Below are 20367 nucleotides of genomic sequence, written 5' to 3'. Positions count from 1 at the left end.
GGTGTCTTGTACATCTTTATTACCACAATATTCAGTAACTTGTCAAACCAGTTTCATGAATGTCACAAACCTTGAGATATTGTCCACTATTTGGTATATCCGACACATATACAAGACAGAAGATTTATATACATTTATGCATTACAACACTGGTACATTACTTGTAACTGGTTATCGCTGTCTGATGACACTGCAACACCATGTTATCGGCAGCAATTGTTATTTGCCATCTACTCTGACTTAGTATTACATTTCACATTGTTGATACCACAGATGTTTGAATAGTCATACGGCTTATATATTGTTTCCAAGATCCCGGCGCTCCGCAGGAAGAATTTCGTACTAACCTGTTATTAGCTGACCCTGACGCGGGGGGCTGCGTAAATATGCGTCTCATTTAAAGCGAGCAAGACGCATTATATTTACGCGGAAGTGACAGAGATAGGTAATACGAAATTCTTCCTGCTTCGCCGGACTTTATACCAACAGAACACTAACCACAAGTCCACCATGTACAATTCTAATTTGTCACACATTGTTTGTAATCCAAGTCTTTTCAATCTTTTCACATTCTCACATATTTAATGTCGCACTACTCGTATTTGTCACAGGACTTCATTTTGATAGCTTGAACATGGTCAGGCCGGTCTCCACACGCGTGCCTCGACCACATCTTGCAGTAGAGCATCTCGAGTCCCGATGCGTACGCCTTGCAGTCGAACAATGGGCTTTCAGTACGCGCTGCCCATACTTTTGCACGAATAGCCTTTAGACTGAAAATATAACAAAAATTTGTTTTAGGTAAACAATAGAGAATAATTGTGATATTAATACCAGAAATAAATAAAAAACTTGTTCTTGCAGTTCCAACGAAAGTCGAATTAGAAAGAATCTCAGAAAATGCAAAAATATATATACATAGATAGATAGATAACTGTAACTAATTAAAAAAAATTAACAGTGTGCGTGGTTAAAGGGTTTCTATAACAAATATGATTTTATAGATGATACCACATTTTGAGATCTCAAACAGATTTTTAGGCTTATCTCTCTTGGGACGTTTGACCATTAGATGGCCACTACATCATAAGTGTAGACCTATGCAGATTGAAATAATCTAGAGGTGTCGGGTTCGCATCCAATGGATGTTTGTTAGTTATCTTGCACGCATAACCGAGACTATGCTTAGTTTGGGGTAAGATAATTGTGTAAAAAAACTTGTGTCATTAATAAATTGACGTCAGTGCTATCATATTCGTTAAAAAGCCTAGTCCCGGAACCATGGTGTTAGCCATGTCCATTTGATTCTTAAAATCAGTGTCAGCTCAGGTCCGGCTAACTACAGGCTTAATGCTACTCCCCCAATAATAGTATAGTATTGTTCGACGAACAGTACTACTTTCGCTGTTTCTTCTGCACACCAATGATATGTATGATGCCTCCAACATACATATAGTTATGCATATGCAGGTCTCTCCTACGAGAGCGACGACCAATGCCGGAAGCAACGTGTGTCGAGTTCTCTCTTGAAAAGGTCGCGATACGGAGTACGATTAACCTCTTTCAATTAAATTAAATTCAACGCTGTTCAACAACACTCCCCTGAATGCCTTGTCTAATATCAGTCTTACGATTGGCGGATCTGAGATACAGACAGTCGCTTACAGATAAAGGTTTAAAGTTGTCAAAGTACTCACTATTCTTTATCAGTTCCCAGTCTCACTGCAATGTCTTGATATTCCTGTCTTGTTCTTGCTATGAGGTCCGGACAGCCAAGTGTGTTCAATTGTGAGGCGGCAACACTGTGGACAAATGATTGAGAATGAATTATTTATGATACAAGACCACCTGTCTAGTATGTTATTATAATTCTCTTTTTTTTTAATGTGCCAAATAAATTATAACTTCCAATATTTTTTGAACTAACGTCACCAGCATAAACAACTCTCGCGATCTTTACTAACGGGTGTCTCGATAGGCTAATCGTCCTGTGACACATCGTACGTAACTCTTGGGATGTTCGTTCAACTCATCAGTCGCTAGCAAGTTAAGCAACAACAGGAGCTACTCTACAGTTTAGAATGTTCGAATCATGCAATTATCATAAATGTTGGAACAAATTAAAATTATGATAATATATTCCTAAAAAATTAAGAAGTTATACTTCTTTAGACGCGTTATGAAAAAATTATGAGTGAAATTTTAAGATACGCGCGCATCACTGTAACACAAAAGTAACAGGTTGATTTTGGTTCCTAAATTATTCTGACGTTTTCTACATTAGTAATTTTTTTTTGTTTCTTCGTCCATTATTAGGACAGGCAAAGGGTTCAAGCCCATACAGCCGTATTCATTATTTCATAATTAATTGTCAAAGCCATCATTGCAAGATTTTTACAATATTGTTCTTTCTACAAACGTAGAATAGCAGAAGCAATAAATAATTTTAAGGATTTTTGCTTTGTTACGCCAAAGAAGTATAACTTCTTGCGTGCATGCAATATAAGTATACACACACTCTTTTTTTAATAACTAGTTGACCCGACAGACGTTGTTCTGTATATAATAAATAAAATACTGTTTTTTTATGAATTTGTCAATAATATTTCATAACATCAAGAATTATTGCGTTAAATATGCTCCCTGTTGTTGTAATGAAATTGTATCACAGCAGAACTGTCAAACCGTGCGTCAATAAATTCTCTCATAGAAAATATGTCCGTACAAAACAGATATCGGAGAACGGGGGACACATCAAAGGAAAAACAAAATTGTTGTTTTTATTTAATTCCGAACACTTTCATATTTATTCACATTTTAAACCTTCTCTGGAGTTCCACGAATAACTCAAGACCAAAATTAGCCAAATCGGTCCAGCCGTTCTCGAGTTTTAGCGAGACTAACGAACAGCAATTCATTTTTATATATATAGATAAGTGTTACCGTGAAGCTAATGTCTCTCCAGGCAAGGTGACTACTGGAGTCCCAGTCCACAAGATGTCCATACTGGTGGTGTGACCGTTACATAGAGGGGTGTCCAAGCACACGTCAGCCAGTTGTCCTCTACGGACATGCTCCTCTTTTGCTGCCACGTTTGAGAATATAATGCGGCCTGGCGGGAGTCCTGTAATTTAAAATAATATTCAACTATGTGTACACTCATGTGATTCAATGTAACAGTATTGATGCGTGTAAGTTATATTTTTGTGTGAAATTGCAGTTGAATCATGGCGCTATACTGGCCACATTAAATTAACGCACGGGTCGTATCTACCCTTTCGAAAAAAAAATCTCAAAATAAAGTAAATAATTAAAATTTTGATATTTTTCAACAAACAAATTATAAGAATAAACTAGCTGAACCGACCGCCGTTGTTCTGTATATAAAAAATAAGAAAATCAAGAATTACTTCGTAAAATATGCTGCCTGTTGTTATAATGAAATTGTTTCACAGTAGAACTGTCAAACCGTGCGTCAATAAATTCTCTCATAGAAAATACGTCCATTCAAAACAAATAATGCAAATAAAAATAATTATGGATCCCAAGTCGAAATAAAAACTATCCTATCTCTGAAGTTGGACTAAACTGCACTCCCATAACCTGGACAAACCCCATTAATATCCATTCATTAGTTTCGGATTTCACTGGAAACAAACATCAAGGCACCGGATTTATATATATATGTGTATATATATATAAGATTTAGGAAACAAAATTATAATCACCCTTACGTAGTCACATAAAACGGCACGTGGGCACGAAGTAGCTGGCGTGCGACTACTAGATTTATTACAGGATGTTCCGAAATGATATGGAAAATTGATTTATTTAGGTGAATTATGTATTTTATTTTTGAATTTATTTTTTTATGATAATGGTTAAGTAGATCTACCCGTGTTTTTTATTTAATGTCGCAATAGTGGGGCCACGCTGTATACGTATAAGTATATTTTTTATATTTTCAAATTATTGTAATTTTAACAATACAATGACTATTATATTTTATGAACAAAATTACAAAAAACTGAAAACTAGCATTATTTCACATTCGATAGCTAGGCTGATCTGTTAGTTAAAATAAATGCCAGAGACAGATTAAAAAAGATTAGTTTTTTAAAGATTTTTCTAATCAAAAATATTATTACCTAATTGTTGAGCTGTAGCTTGTAGATTCGGTTCTCCAACAGCAGGGAATCTTAAAAGCCAGAGCACACTATTTGGCACATGTTTCAGTATATAAACCCACATGTGAAGTGTCAATGGATCAATCTTGTAGAGTTGGTTAAAGTTGCAGTATACTACGGCATCATCGGGCAGGCCATACTGTTGTCTGGTTGTTATGACTATTGATTGGGGCACTTCTTCTCCTGTCGCTGCTTTGTTATTTGTTTGTGTGGTAGCTAATCCATTTTGTAATATAACACCATTCACTGATGTCTGAAAGTGAATATAAGGTTTAATGAATGCTGACTTAATGGATTAAAAGTTGGTAGAAGTCTACGACCACTATCTAGCCGTATTTTACTTGGATAAACATGGTGTTGCAAGGAATTTGTAAAATTCCCTATATTTATTATTTAATAATATTGAAATTTTAGGGAAACCTCAAAAATCCTGTTTCAATTATGAAACTATGCCCTTAAGAGTCGACAATGACATTTAAATTATTATTAATAATTACCTGTATTTGTCCAGAAGCAATCATAGTTTCAATTGGTGTAGTTGTGGGCAATTCGGCGACTTTCATTGATATTTCGACAGGCCTTGCGGCTCTTACAACTTCTTTTATTTCCTTTATGTCCGTATTCTCAACTAAAGGCGATAAATCTGTAGCATTGATGACGGCCACATTATCCGCAAGACCACCCAAGCTATTATGGGACTTTATTTTGTCACTGAGAATCAAGCGCTCTTGCAAATGCGGAAACATTTGCTTGTGGTCTCCAACGAAGTATGTATGAGGCATGTAGGCGAGCTTCTCACTGTACTGGCTTGCGAGTTCTAATGGTGAAGTCACCGCATCGGTGACTATATAGTCCATATAGCTAGCTCCACTGGTACCTGGATAGCCAAGCCACATGACTTGAACTGGCGCAGGCCGCAAAGCGAATATCTCATTCCGCGCTCCCTTTGTGTAGCCATTCATGTTCACCAGAATATGTATTCCATCGGAATATATCTTATCTGCTGCTTTTCCATTACAAGGAACTAAAGACAAGTCAGTAAAATGTTCAGCTTCTCGTGCTATCTTCGAACGGAATGTCGTCCCATCGTCTGTGCTTAAAGCGTAGCAGAATACCTCAACTTTGCTACGATCATGCAGGCCGGGGACAGACTGCATCAAATGAGAAGTAGGATGATTCCCGAAGTCACTGCTTACGTAGCCTATGCGTAAACGTCCTTGTAGTTCCCGAGGGAATTTGTAAGGAGGCTTATGCAGGACCTGAACCTTCTCTAGGCATAGATTGGCATGACGAGCGGCAATAGCCTTTCTGAACTCGTGAGTCAATGGATACAACATTGAATGATGTGGATGTACTGAAGGCAGTCTATTCTTCTCAAGCTGTTCAGCAACGATACTGACCAATTTCTTCATTCTGGCCTCATAATCAGTCCAATCACATACGATTTGTAAACAGTGTGCCAAGTTGCAATACGCATCAGGGAAGTCAGGTTTCAGCTTGAGTGCAGTCCGGTATGACTGAATAGCTTCCGGGATGTTGCCTGAATCCTTGTGAATGCTGGCGAGGTTGCTGTGTGCATCAGCGAAAGCTGGGTTGATCTGAATAGCTCGTGTGTAACATTGCAGCGCACCTGCGACGTCTTGCATCTCTTTAAGAGTATTTCCCATATTACTGTAGGCATCAGCAAATGTAGGCTGAATGCGGATGGCTTCCTTATAATGCATGAGTGCTTCATTGAGCTTTCCTTGCTGTTGCAGAACGGATGCCAGATTACTATGAGCTGCGGCAAACTCTGGGAATACTTCCAAAGCTTTGAGATACAGCCGAGTCGCTTCTTCTATATACCCTTGTTCTCGTTTAATGTTTGCTAAATTATTAAGAGAATCCGCGTGCGACGGACACAGTCTTAGAGCGGTGTTGTAACATTCTTCAGCATCAGAGACTTGTCCCTTCTCTTTCAGAGCATTGGCAAGATTACAATAGGCATCTGGGAAATTTGGCTGTAGTTCGATAGCTCTTCTATATGTATCGATTGCTAGATCAATTAGTCCTTGCTCATAATAGACACACGCCAAGTTTCCGTGTACAACGGCGTTGTTAGGAGATAAGTTAAGAGCGCGTAAATATGCAGCTACCGCTCTGTGGAAAATAAAATAATTTTATTACTACACATAATAATAGTCAGAATGAGTTTTAATGTTGTAGTAAAAAATCGTCTTACCTGTCGAAAATCCTAGCCTCTTTGAGAACGTTTCCAAGGTTTATGTATGCATCCAAGAAATTCGGATCCAATGCAACGGCCTTCTCAAAATGATGAATGGCCAACCAGATTTCACTTTGAGCGTTAAACACGCACCCTAAATTACTCCATGCGACAGCGAAATCTGGTCTTGTCTCAATTGCTTTCAAGTAACATGCCTAAACACAGAGAGGAAAAATGTTACTAAAAACGAATCTCATATAAATAACACAGTGATGAAATTCGAGGTGTTCTTTACGCAGACTTTGAAATTACACCAGAGCTATGATTGGTAAATGGGTGATCTGCGTAAAACTGCCTATCACCGATTTCCAGCCACAATCATAATAAATTACGCCAAATGCACCCTAAAAGTAACGGTAATGCGCCAACTGCGAGGACATCATCAGTAGGAAATGCAAACGAACAGAAGTACCAAAATCCAAATAAATCAAGAGTCATCATCACTAAACCCAAGAATGAATGCAAAATTTAGAGAATACGAGAACGCTTCCACTTCCTAGCCGACGGAAGATGGACGACAATGAAATCAAAGAGCTACGCGTTGCGTCGAATAAACCTGCAGTAAACAACATCTTGCAAACCTTGTACACTTTACCTGAAGTACACAGACTGTGGTCATCGGGGCGTGATAGCGTGTCGTACCCACCGTAACACAGCAGCGGTCACACCTACTGTCTTACCAGACAACACCTTTTGAAAATATAATAGAATTAGTCCATTTTGAGTCTATACTAGTTCAGCCGTTGTTCATCTATCATCAATTCAAAAAACATTACATGTCTTATGGTTCGAGAGGATCGTTGGCATCTCACGCTGTCATCAGAGAGAGTCGGCCAGGCATGATGTGTATGACAAAATATTCGTACAAAACAACTCACTACGTCATACGGCTAATGATTACTCTACTTCGATCCTCTTTTCATAAAAGAAGTAATAGATCTCTACAAGCAAGATATTTGAGTGGTTAATTTGGAGCAATCAGGAACGTGGTCATTTTCATCAGTTTACATTTACTTTTACCATTAGAATACTCTCTGTTACACTTAGGTAAATCTACCGCACAATGTTCATGATTCCACAAAGGATATAATTTCTGTTAAATAATCAATTATGCAAATATAAGTTGAATAACATTGTGTGGAAAATTTAATAGGAATTTTTACGCAACGTCTGTCACAGAATACCTGTGTAAAATCAAATCGAGGTATTTCATTACAGACGCTAATATGAGAGAAAGAGCGAGACAATATTGGCTTCCACAACATCTCGCTTTTTCTGATACAAATGGTTTTAACAGAGTTCTCATTCGCTACTCAATTAATAAATTAACAAATATTAAATTCGGACATAGTAATTGTTGAAACCATTATGTAGTTTACGCTCATGCAGACACAATGTAATAAAGTTCTACGCAATTGCAATTGTACGCTGATGGAACAGAAAGTACTCTAATTTAATAGCAGACAAAGGCAAGAAACAATTGAATCCCGTTTACTCCAGTGTAAAACAAGAAAGCGCAGAGCTAAATTCTATTTACCTTTGCCTCGTCGAGGCGTCCTAGAGCCTTGAGCAGATTGCCCAAGTCGCTTCTAACACAGTAAAGTTCCTGAAACAATATTACATTATTGTACAGCGGAAGGGGATTAAGACGTACTTTACAGGGAAATCTAGACTACTGTTTCTTCATACAGATATATCGTCGGGCCATAAATATTGTTACAAATTGAAATCTGCAAATTTCTATTGAAATTTTTATTTTCTTCAATAAAAATTTTGAACGCGTTTATTATGTTTAAAAACTTAGATAATTTACCGCCATCTCACATATTTTAAGTAAGCCTCACTTTGATTGAATAAAGTTTATTAGTCAGAATTTATTTAAAATAATTTCCTTGAAACTAGCTGTGTTTAGGAAAATCATTGATAATAATACCAATTAAAGTAATCAAGAACTTGGCTCAATTATTTTCTTGTGGTAAAAACTGTATTGTTACTATTGTTATTGTGAAATACAACTAGAACAATGTTCTTTGTTCTTTTTTTACCAATGTTTCTGTTCAGAATTCACAAACTTAATTTCAAACGTACGGCTTGTTTACACAGTACGAGCTACTGCCTAGCTAGTGCACAGTTTGATAACCTACGGTTTACGCTAGTAGCTGTGCTCACCTGAGCTGTCTACACGACACATAGTACCTACTGCTCAATCTTACGAGTTAGATATCGTCAGCGTCCTTTAATTTAAATTCAGTTATAAAAATTGTCTCTTAAAACTTTAAAAAAGTAAAGAGGGAATGTAAATGGTTTGGAAACATAATATAGCGTCATCATCATCATTTCAGCCGGAAGAAGTCCACTACTGGACAAAGGCCACCCCAACGATCGCCTTGACGATCGGTCCTGCGCTGCCCTCATCCAACCAATTCCGGCGTTTTTGACCAGATCGCCGGTCTTACTTGTGGGTGGCCTACCAACACTACGTCTTCCGGTACGTGGTTGCTATTCGAGGACTTAACTGCCCCAACAGCCATCTGTCCGTCGAGCTACTTGATTTCAGTCATTAGTAATTACCACTAACTTCAAAATGATGCAGCGAAAATAAGTGTTTACTATACAAATGTTTGAAGTCAATATTTTTTTAATTCTTTTTTACATATTTTAGTTGCCTTAAATGGTTGGATTAATTGATTAAGGCAAATCAAATCCACACATAAAAACATTACATGTATAAAAAATGAGTATACTACAAGTTTTTATAGAATCGGGCGTTTCGTATTCAGGGAAAAGGGGTTCAGTTCGAGTGGGGGTAAAACAATTTCATTAGACAAAATTCTGATATTAGTTGTGTGGGATTGTTCAGGTACATGTATAACATATAACATATATTGCGTGATGTTAGCTGATGATTGATCCTATTCGCCACCCGAACTTTTTAAACCTAAAAATGTTTTTATTGCATTTTTTAATTTAGAGATATGGTAAGTTTTTTTGCCTGATTAAATTATAAATTACAGCAAAAGACGACTGTATTATATATCCAAATTTGTTTAAAAAAAACTTCAGCGAATATTGTCATTGCCCTATATTGCAAACAAACGCTTGGTTAACATCATGTAGAAAATAAGAGTTATAAAATATTACGGCGTTATTCAACTACAAATTTACTTAAAAGTTTTGAAGTAATAGCTTAAAACTTTTTTTTTTTTCAAATTAAACTACGATTGCTACCAAAATGTAAGTTATCTAACACTTTATAATAATAAATAAATCATTTTATTTCAGGCTACAATACCCATAAAATAAATACCTTATAATCTAACATATATATTTTTAAAACTTAAATCTACGTCAAATTTTTGCGTCGATGTGAGGCGCGGGTTCGGTAACTTCCGGCGGTCGGCGACGTCCGCGATACTTGCGGCAACACGACCCCCTTCAGCCACAGCTTCACGTCCAGGAAGGTCGATATAATATGTTCTGTCTGGACGCGAACAACAAAAGAGTTAAAGTCTACTGCGTGACGCGTCATCAACTTTTCGACCCCCAACCGGAACCTTGTCTTCTCCACCTGAGTACTGAATAATGTCGGAGGCCTTGGTGGTGTAGTGAAAGCGGGAGACGTAGATATACGTCGCTGGGACTACGGGACGCAGGGGCTGGTTCTGTCCTATCGGTGCTGTGCCACATTGATTATGACTAGGAGGTCTCTTCTTCCGCTCCACCTTAATGAAGCCATCCTTATCGGTCTGACCCTTCGACACAGTTCTACAAGCGGGTTCCTTGCGGGCGTGCCCGCTTCCACTTTCTGTCCTCAGCACTGTCCGCTTTCCAGGTTGCTGGCGGATGGCACTTTGTTTATATTTTACCTCAAAACGTAATCAGTTATTACTTTTTCTGAATGATTTTGTTCATTACGTATTGTGATAATACCTCTTTAATATTGTAGAACTCATAGGCATAACATCCGTTGTTGTTTTATCATGAAAATTTATAATTTGTAACATGGTGTAATTTTTTTTTAAACAAACTGTCTGCATATTTTAGGAACAAGTCCTAGTCATAAAGATGACCATGTGAATACATAAAGCACAAATCTATCTAAAGGCACAAACAACACAGAGTTATTTACACATGAAACTTTTAGTAATTCATTACCAGTACTCCACACTGAAAAACATAAATTATATTGCTTCACCGACAATTTTATTTCCCGTAAATGAAGCTGAATTACCAGAATTATCTAATATATTATATCAATTATCAAGTGTTCAACACCTTCAAAGTACATCTGATGAACCACAGCAACAGGATATAAATATAAATACTCTAGATAATCTTAGCCCGCCACTTGTTGATCCAGCTACTGCAATATGCAAACATCCTTTACAGCGTGTTAGCCTACATCTAAAATATTTTAGATATGGACTCTCAAATAATGATTTCGCCACCATCTAATTCTTTATCAGCACAACCTCTGAATAATGCAAGCTCTGCTCGAGCTAAGACATCAACAGGGGTTCCTGTTGATTAAAGCTCAGTTAAAGGACGTTCAACACAAAGAAAAAAAAGAAAAAGTTCGCCAGAAAAAGGGTCAAGAAAAGGTACATTTTGATAAAGTTTCACAAACTCTGGCATTATTACATATTCCTCAAACAGAAATGAGAAGTTTTTATTACAAACGAAAATATCCCATTTCAACTTTTCATATTGACCAAATTTGGGTAGTGTTATTTATGGCATTTCCAAATAGCGAAGAGAGTGGCTGTTAAAATAGCTAGCTGCCTTTTACACTATCTTAAGCAAGAAGCTGCTAATGGTAAACATATTATTTCTTTTTGGCAAAACTATATTTTTGCTATGTAACAATACGCATCTAATATATTTGGTGTAACAATTACTCAAAGGCTTTTCGTTAAAGGTCATTCTCAGTCAAAGGGAGATAATATAATGCACCCAGTCATAGAGAAAGCCAAAAAGCGACACATAATTTACACTCCCGATGCAAAAATTAATGGTGAATAGTTTAAGCGAAAATAGAAGCAACAGACAGATATTTACGATTTCAAGAAGCTGGTTTCCGATAAATCTAAAAATATGTTACAGGATGATGCTGGCAATTAAATTATTCAAATAAAGGAAGTGAAGACTACCCCAGACAATTTTTTTAGGGAATAATCTCGAAGATTAATATCTTTGCGAAGAGTTTACTTAATAACAGACTTATGAGCATTTACCACCTGTGCCAAAACCATTGTACAATGAATTATTTATTAGTTTTTTGATTAGTTTGTGCTTTCTGAAGCTATTCCAATTCAATATCAGTGTTTTTATATGAATTTGATACCACAAATTCAGTCTTTAGTTACTACAAACAATGAAATAGATGATAGTAATGTTAACGAAGAGAAATAAAAATAATAATAACAAAAGTACTGATTTAGTTACTGCTTTGGGCAAACTAAAAACTGTTTCGCAAGAAAGATTTTAGTTTGGCCAAAACTATGATTAGTTTAGGTAGTTTTTTTATGTTATTTTATTGTTTTATGTTTTGTATGACTAAAGAAGTTAAGTATCTTTAACTTGTATCTTTATATGTATGTTCATAGGCACATAAGTGAATTTGCTTGAAACTGTCATAACCATAATGTTAACACCAGGAACAGACATAAGTTTATAATACCTACTACTCGGCTAAGTCGAGTTAGTAAGTCTTTTGGGGGCCGATGTATATGCTTTTACAACAAGATCCCAGAAAATGTTCGAAACAAAAGTATTACGTTATTCAAAAGAATTGTTAAAAAACGTTTGTGTGGTAAGGGTTACTATAACATAAATGACTTTCTCAATGATACCACAGATTGGGAATGGAGTGACCCTCAGTGTATTAAATAATAAGTTTAATTACAGTATTACTTTGTAAACATATTTTTCGGTGAAAAAAAAAAGCCCGCTGAGCTTGTTGCGCTCGTTCTTCTCAGGTCTGAGGCATTCATTTTGGAATGGGTGGTAGTTTTTGACTTTCAATAAGTGAAGTCACATCCTATTTTGAATAAAAATATTTGAATTTGAACGTAATTAAAGTAAGTAAGAAGTGCGATATAACCGCATTGCGGACAAGCTAATCTCATAGCAACTATACCAGCAATTCTAGTAAATATATGATGGTGATACACGCAACCAAATTCATTTAAAACTATTGGATATGCTCATACTACCACGTATTATGTACATATACAGCACATAAAAGCGACATCGACGATATAATACGACACTCTTGATTGACATTGATCGTAAATAGTTATGAACTGTATGATCTCGGTGAGTCGTGGAGTATATAAACAAAAGGGACACGGCAAAAGCAAGAAAAAACGGATTAGGTATCATTTTTTTAGGAAGATTACGGTATATTTGAAGTTGAAACTTTATTGCGCGTGAGGGTAATTTTTTTACAAATTAAACGCAATATTAGTGATAGGAAAATGTGGGACATCTTGTCCAAGAGGGAGAAGGCGTAATAGAAATGCGTGAATAGCATGAAGCACATAGCCATGGAGCGTGAGTAGGGAGACAACGAGAGAGAAAGGGAGATCGAGAAAGAATACACGCTATTGGTTGATGTATTCGTTTAGTAGTTAAATATTAGAACTTTAAATAGCAATTCTGTCGCATAGCATCTTGTAGTAGTACACGCAGTAAACGCAGATCTTTTTTTATTTTTTAACCGACTTCAAAAAAGGAGGAGGTTCTCAATTCGTCGGTATTTTTTATGTTTGTTACTTCAAAACTTTCGACTGGGTGAACCGATTCTGATAATTCTGATGATTTTTTATTTGAAAGCCGATGCTTCCCGTGTGGTCCCATTGTAATTTGGTCCAGATCTGACAATGGCACCCATGAGAAAACCATAAAAGTCTTAAATTTGCTATACATACGTGGATGATAAATTTACGAATAACTCAATATCGCGCCAACCGATTTCGATGATTATTTTTATTGGAAAGGATATAATTCAAAGATAGTTTGGTGAGAGTTTGGTTAGGTTCTGATTACGGAATCCATGACAAAGTAACGGAACTCTTCAATTCTTAGGAGCAAATTAACGATACTCGGCCGAATCTTTTTTATGCTATCTGGATATTTAAGTCATCTACCATAACATAGTTATGGGTCAAGTAATTACCGTAGTCGAATATGATGATCAATGGGACTCCTTAACGATTTACAGTAAGGGTGCAATCTGTGGCAGAATTTCTGTCTCTAATAAAATTGCAAAGCACTTACGTTGATTGCAGCATTGAAAAATTTAGTGTATCTACACATATTTAGACAAATTGATAGTTATATGTAACTGTAAGAGAGATGAACTTGAGTCGTGGGTAGGCGAGAGGCGAGAGCGGGTCGCGGCGGAAGGAAACCGATTCCAAAAATAACAAAAATCGTAACTAGAATTAGATTAATTAATTAGATTATATAAAAATACGTAATTTTTCATAAAATATAAAAATAATATCTCTTCTCTTAATTCGAATTTAAAAAAAATAATTAATAATTTCTAACATTGACAAAAAGCATTAAATTTAGAGAACAGATTATTTAGTATTAATATAATCGAGATTTAAAAATTTGTTAGCCAAAGAAGTTTCACTTGTGACATGATGTGCAGTATGTACGCACGCTATTTTTTTTTATTTAAATAGCCTCAAAATTCACCTATACTCATTTCTACGATCACTTCGTTCATTTTATGGACCTGTAACCAACGGCCGTTCCCAATATACTATATATCTACAGATAGAGATAATTTACTACCTTCTACTGTCAGTAATTAGCTTTTTTTTTATGGAATAGGAGGACAAACGAGCGTACGGGTCACCTGGTGTTAAGTGATCACCGCCGCCCACACCCTCCTGCAACACCAGAGGAATCACAAGAGCGTTGCCGGCCTTTAAGGAAGGTGTACGCGCTTTTCTTGAAGGTACCCATGTCGTATCGTCCTGGAAACACCGCACAAGGAAGCTCATTCCACAGCTTCGTGGTACGAGGAAGCTGTGGAATGTCTGTCTTATATAGCTGTCAATAATCTGAAGCTGTCCCAATATACCCGATAAGTCATTCTTATCTCCTTATATCGCGTGAATTGCAATTTCCATACAAACTTCTAGCGCTGGTAAGCTATACGTCGTCCCATTGACAGACAGCGTGTACGGATAAGGTGAGTTACCGTCGATAAGTTTATTGGGACATAAAAGTCAACGATAGTTACAATTTTTATCTCAAGTAAGAGATAGACAGAATATTGGGAACGGCCGTTAGAGTACTTACTCGTTACCTTCTTAGATTCTTAGTTAGATACTTATTTTATATACCGATATACAAAATTTATAGGCGATAGAATAAGAAAAAAAAAATATCTAAACTAAGCATTAATTTATTTTTCAATTCCTTTTGCGTAACAGCTAAGAGTTGCAATTTCGAACACTGCCTGTAAATCACACTAGTCAATTACGTCTCCGATTGGTCAAATACTTTAAGGCGCGCATCGTGCAACCTTGCCTACACATGTTATGGAAAATTGTCAGCGCGTTGAACGAGACAATGGAAAAATTACATAGCCGCCAATAACATGATAAGGATTATATACTTAAAATTGTCAACGTTATTTTCCATTGGCAACGCTTCTGTGATGCCTCGGGTGTTGAAGAAGAATGTGTTTACCATCGGGTGACCCTTACGCTCGTTCGTCATTCTTTTCTATAAATAATGTTAACAATAAGTTATGTTTTTTTAAAGTGACAACCCTCACTTCTAAGATTAATACACAAATAAAATTGATGATGTAGATTGTAGATATAGCCACAAACTGAGAGTTGAACAAAGCAAACAGAATTTTATAACGAGGCGGTACTTAAACGTTTAGCTCATTTGGTTAGAGCACCGGCACGGAACGCCGGAGGTCGTGGGTTCGAATCGCGCATAGTTCATAAAATTTTGTTTTTCAAATTTTATTTGTGTATAAAGAATGTTGTCACTATAAAAATATGTCTAGATGCCTGCGACACCAGAAGCCATTGATACTGCTTTACTCTCTTTTTTGCTCTGCTAAGAACATCATTTTTAATATAAATAAAAGTTTCAAGGACCTTTTTTTTAACTAAATAGTATGATTGCCAGTTAAAACACCTATAGATAACTAGTAGGTTTTTCCTGATTATACTTTATCTTCTTACATTTTTCCTCCTAATTACTGGATGAAGTAGGAAAACTTAGAAAATATTGGAAATGAATTGAATGTATGTTTGTTACACTTTATCATGTAATTGCAATTGCACACACTGTCACTTTTGACAAGGGTACTGGAGAGCATTTAAAGCTTACATTTGATCGGGAAAAAAAATCTACTAATATTATAAATGTGAAAGTTTGTATGTCTGGATGTATGTTTGAACTTCTTTAACGCAAAATCTACTGAATAGATTTTGATGAAACTTTACAATAATATAGCTTACACACCAGAATAACAAATAGGCTATAATTTATAAAACTATAGTGTGAATTATACAAAATATAAAAGAAGTGTGATTGTTACTAATGAATACAACTAGCGCCATCTCTTATCAACTAGCAAGGAACAGATCAATACAATTTATATGGCAAAACAATGTTTGCCGGGTCAGCTAGTTATATATAAACTAGCAGTTGTCCGCAATATTGTCCATGTGGACACTATAAAGCAGAAAAAGTACTATACTTGCAAATAGGGTGATAATATGTAGCCTACCGATATGTTGTACCAACCCCATGTTAATATTCATGCAAAATAAAATCATCTATTCAGTACTTTTTAATATATAACTACTTCATTATAATATGTACATATTTACAAGACCAGAGGGTTAATATAATAATTTTTAACTGAGTCAAAAGTCACATGCAGAAGCTAGTCTGTAAAAATTTTTTAGTATCTTTCAAGGAAGTTTATCTGCGTGCTATGTTTAAGTACACAGTAGAATATATTAGTTGTTAACCTTTGTGGTTTTTTTTAGATGCTAATTTGACCTAGTTTTATATCGGTATATGTAATATGATAAATAAATAAATAAAAAAAAAAAAAAAAAAAAAAAAAATAGCAAAGTATCAGTGTCAGGCTGCAAGATTAATGATTCTCTTATTCCACATCTCCTGTAAAGTATGTTAGTTGAAGAAGAACCCGCTGCAATAAAAGCCACCTTAAAAAATAAACAAAATATGACAACTCACCGAATTGTATTGTAGAGCAGTGACATAAGCTTGAACAGCCTGCTCCATATCCCCAGCCGCCACAAGAGCTGCTGCCAAATTGATGTATCCATCAATGAAGTCTGGCTTTAGCCGCACTGCATGCTTGTAGTTGTCCAAAGCGTCTTGGAGTTGACCCCTCTCTTTGTATACATTACCCAGGTTGCTATGAAATAAAAAAAATTTAAACATAAAAAATTTACTTTTTAATGTACTAATTTGCTTCTTAATTATGAATGTTATTTGCGCCTATAATTGAAGTAACATGCAGCTTGTATTTTTGTCAATATTATTTTCTATGTATTAGTGTATACTTAGTTGGTGCAATAAATAAATGAATAAGATTATAAACAATACATGTGAAATATTTATTCACAATTTTTTTTTTCATAAAAACGAGATAAGCTGCCTGCTAAATTTGGGGTGCTAGCCTCAAACACACACCTGATGAGGTTTGAGGTGTGGTATAATTTTCATCATAATTATTTCAGAGCTTATTAAGGGTTTCCTGGTATACACTCAAACAGCAGAATTATGTATATTATATAAAGATAAGTATATTGCTGGCTGGCTCGAGTTAACCCACTTGAGCCCTACTTTGAGACTTTATTCGTTGCTGTACTTTGCAACTGTCCCTGTGGTATCGGTCGAGGTTGTAAAGCAGCAGAGACCAATCTTTAATCTAAGACAATCTACTTCAAATTTCATGAATCTTAATAAATATCAGAGATCATAAGATACAAAATTTTACCAATATTGATATTACTCGCAAACAATAGTGTAATGGCCATTATATAATTTTAGAATGATTCATAAACTAGAATGTAACATTATTTCTTTTGAAAGAAGTAAAATACAAGCTCTAAAAATATATTATAATTTGAGCCATGAGCAAGTCTGAAAATATAATATTTATTTAGAATGACATTTAGTGTCATCTCAATGTCATGATACATTTGCCAAATACAATAAAATGTAAAGTCTACTGCATATATTTGAATAAATACAAAGTGAAGCTACAATTAATAATAATATAATTAGTATAAAATTTTGAGATGTGGCTGAGCATATTTTGGCCAGATCAAATCTACTGTAGTTTTTTGAACGAGTATCTACTAGAATGACCTCTAACAGAGTGAGAGAGATGGCGAAACATTGTGAGGTGCATCACATCTTTCCCCATTTAACTTCTTGTCAACCACAACCAGTCTGTTAAGAGTTTATCAACCAAGAAGAGATGAATCATGTTTCCAAGCTAAATATGCTTAGTTAATCCTTCAATATATTTTATCTACTGCAACGTCCGATTAATGACAGCTGGCAGGTAGCGGAACGTCCGATGACGCGATTAAGATTATCCGACGGCGAGCGCGAGATTCATCATTATTAAAAGCGATATAATTACCTAACGACTCCACCTATGGCTATATAAAAAATACATTCAAGTAGTTAAAAGTATAGAAAATCAACGTGTAAAATCATAAATTATGTTTTTGAACACAAGTTATATATAAATAAAAGGTTAAAGCTCGAGATTATAGGTAGAAATGTGATAACATTTTCATTATATTAAGTTTTTATGTAAAATATTAGCGCACACATTAATAAAACTTGATTATTATTGAAATAGACTATATAACCTATTTTTTGATATTAATATGTCATTACTTCGACTTACGGGATTGTTGCATTAAACTAAAATAAAGCACCCATTCTTAGTATATACCTACAATTTATCTGCGGAATGCACAAGTAAAACGTGAAATACTTGGTTGTCTCAATACATCCAGATTATTGAATATTATAAACATTATATTTATGATATTTTGTCCCTATTACAAGCAATGATTTACTGTTAATTTATTGGATTACAATAAAAATTTGATATTTAAACCAAATCGATAAAGTAGTATCGATCATACTGTTATAACTTGTCGATTTAATGTCGTAAGAAGAATTTTATATGTAATTTGTAGATAAAATCGGAAACTAGATATCATGAGGATTAATTTCATATATAAAACAAATATAATACGTAATTAAAATATTACACTTACATGATAAACAAAACAATAACAAAACACTTGACACTACAAAAATAAACAAATGACAATTCCCCCCGCAAAGCGATTTTCACTTAATTATTTCTTTTAATTTTTGCTCGGATACTTGATATTTAAAGATAAGCCTATTACAATTACTTACCATAGAGTCTTAAAAATCGTATTTGACAAGCTAATTCACTCATACTACAGATTATAACACAAAATAAATACGCAAGTCGACTGGGCCACTCTGGTTGCCTGGACGTTTGACTGTCTAAAGAAAAAAGCCGCTCTAGTTGCCCGGACGTTTCAGTAGTTATTAACATAAAATAACCAACCTTTAATAATAATTTCACAGATTATTATATATAAATAAAGATATATATTGTCTGCCTCAGCATGGTGTTAAGAGGGAGGAACAGTAGTAAAAGTTAAACAAACTCCAAAGTTACACTTTTGCTGAGAAAATAGCACATAAAGACACTCATTATATCATAGGTATTGTTGATATTCATAATCACAACAATACACTCCATGAAGTCTGTCTCAACAACTAGTAGCATTACATTAATAATTTTTGCAGATTGATAATATTATTATAATGGGATATTAATTATATTACCTGTAAGCTTCTGCCAATAACGGATTCTGTTTGATAGCAAGTGATGAAAAGTGGGCAGATTTGTCCAAACGCCGACATTGAAAGTGTATTGACGAAAGTAGTAACAGCACACCAGTGTTAGTCGAATCCTGGCGCCACAGTTGCATGCAATGCAACTCTGCGCTATCGTAGTCACCTGCTTGGTATTCCCTATGCGCTAGCTCCAAAAGACCTATCGTAACAAACAGAGCATAGAATTAAAATATAATTTAAGCCATGACGCGTGAAACGTATTTGCATGGCACTATGCGAACGTTTAACATTTACGACAATTTGGCGAATATTACGTTGATTTATTGACGTCAAGCGAAAAAACAGTACTCAAATTCTATTATATTGTTGTACTCACCCACAGTAGAAATTTGTTGGATATCCGACATCTTTAAGATTACGGCGTTCGCTGGAACACCTACAATTTGCTGAGGTTGCGTTGTGACAGCTTGTGGCACGGCAACATTTGCTTGTGCTTGCATCTTTGTTATCATATTGAATACGATCACAATGAAAAATAATTATGAAATACTTTAAAACTATACACAACAAAAGTATACTTGTAAACTTATTTGTTTTCCATTATAACAGTCCTAACCCGTTGTAAATCTTCCTCATGAAACTTCAAACTTCCGCAAACTGAAGCGCGTTAATCGACTTTTACAGACTTTTAATTTGCTATTCAAGCGTTAGCGACCTGCGAACACGAGCAGTAATTTTTGACATTGACATTTGATTTTGGCGTTTGCCCTTTGCATGCTATAGTCCGCACAGATTAACGGATACGGATAGCACAAAGAATATAATATTTATTCTACCGGGTTAGAAATAGTAAGCAGATATTTATGGAAACCTTCAAAAAAATTTCTTCCTCTTGATATAACAGGATAATGCACGATTAATTTTCATACGTTTATAAATAACTAGCTGACCCGGCGAACATTG

The 20367-nt window shown here is 35.3% G+C and overlaps 1 protein-coding gene across 2 annotated transcripts; it reads right to left on the bottom strand.

The window, feature by feature from the left end:
* Positions 1 to 20112, bottom strand: LOC126972053 (UDP-N-acetylglucosamine--peptide N-acetylglucosaminyltransferase 110 kDa subunit). 2 transcript variants are annotated; one of them, XM_050818629.1, is made up of 10 exons: positions 19781 to 20112; positions 19393 to 19603; positions 16708 to 16891; positions 7988 to 8056; positions 6409 to 6605; positions 4685 to 6326; positions 4149 to 4440; positions 2944 to 3124; positions 1698 to 1802; positions 1 to 773 (listed from the first exon to the last, which is right to left on the bottom strand). In XM_050818629.1, exons 1-10 carry the CDS (start codon positions 19914 to 19916, stop codon positions 593 to 595), a joined length of 3198 nt encoding a protein of 1065 aa, XP_050674586.1. In that variant the 5' UTR covers positions 19917 to 20112; the 3' UTR covers positions 1 to 592. The 2 variants fall into 2 exon arrangements, with proteins under 2 accessions (XP_050674586.1, XP_050674587.1); XM_050818630.1 differs by lacking the exons at positions 19393 to 19603; positions 19781 to 20112 and adding an exon at positions 7046 to 7140 and having other exon boundaries at positions 16708 to 16788.
* Positions 20113 to 20367: the final 255 nt, after the last annotated feature.

Source organism: Leptidea sinapis, chromosome 25 (assembly GCF_905404315.1).
Source record: "Leptidea sinapis chromosome 25, ilLepSina1.1, whole genome shotgun sequence".
Lineage (NCBI taxonomy): Eukaryota > Metazoa > Arthropoda > Insecta > Lepidoptera > Pieridae > Leptidea > Leptidea sinapis.
This window is presented reverse-complemented; position numbering and strand designations above follow the sequence as displayed.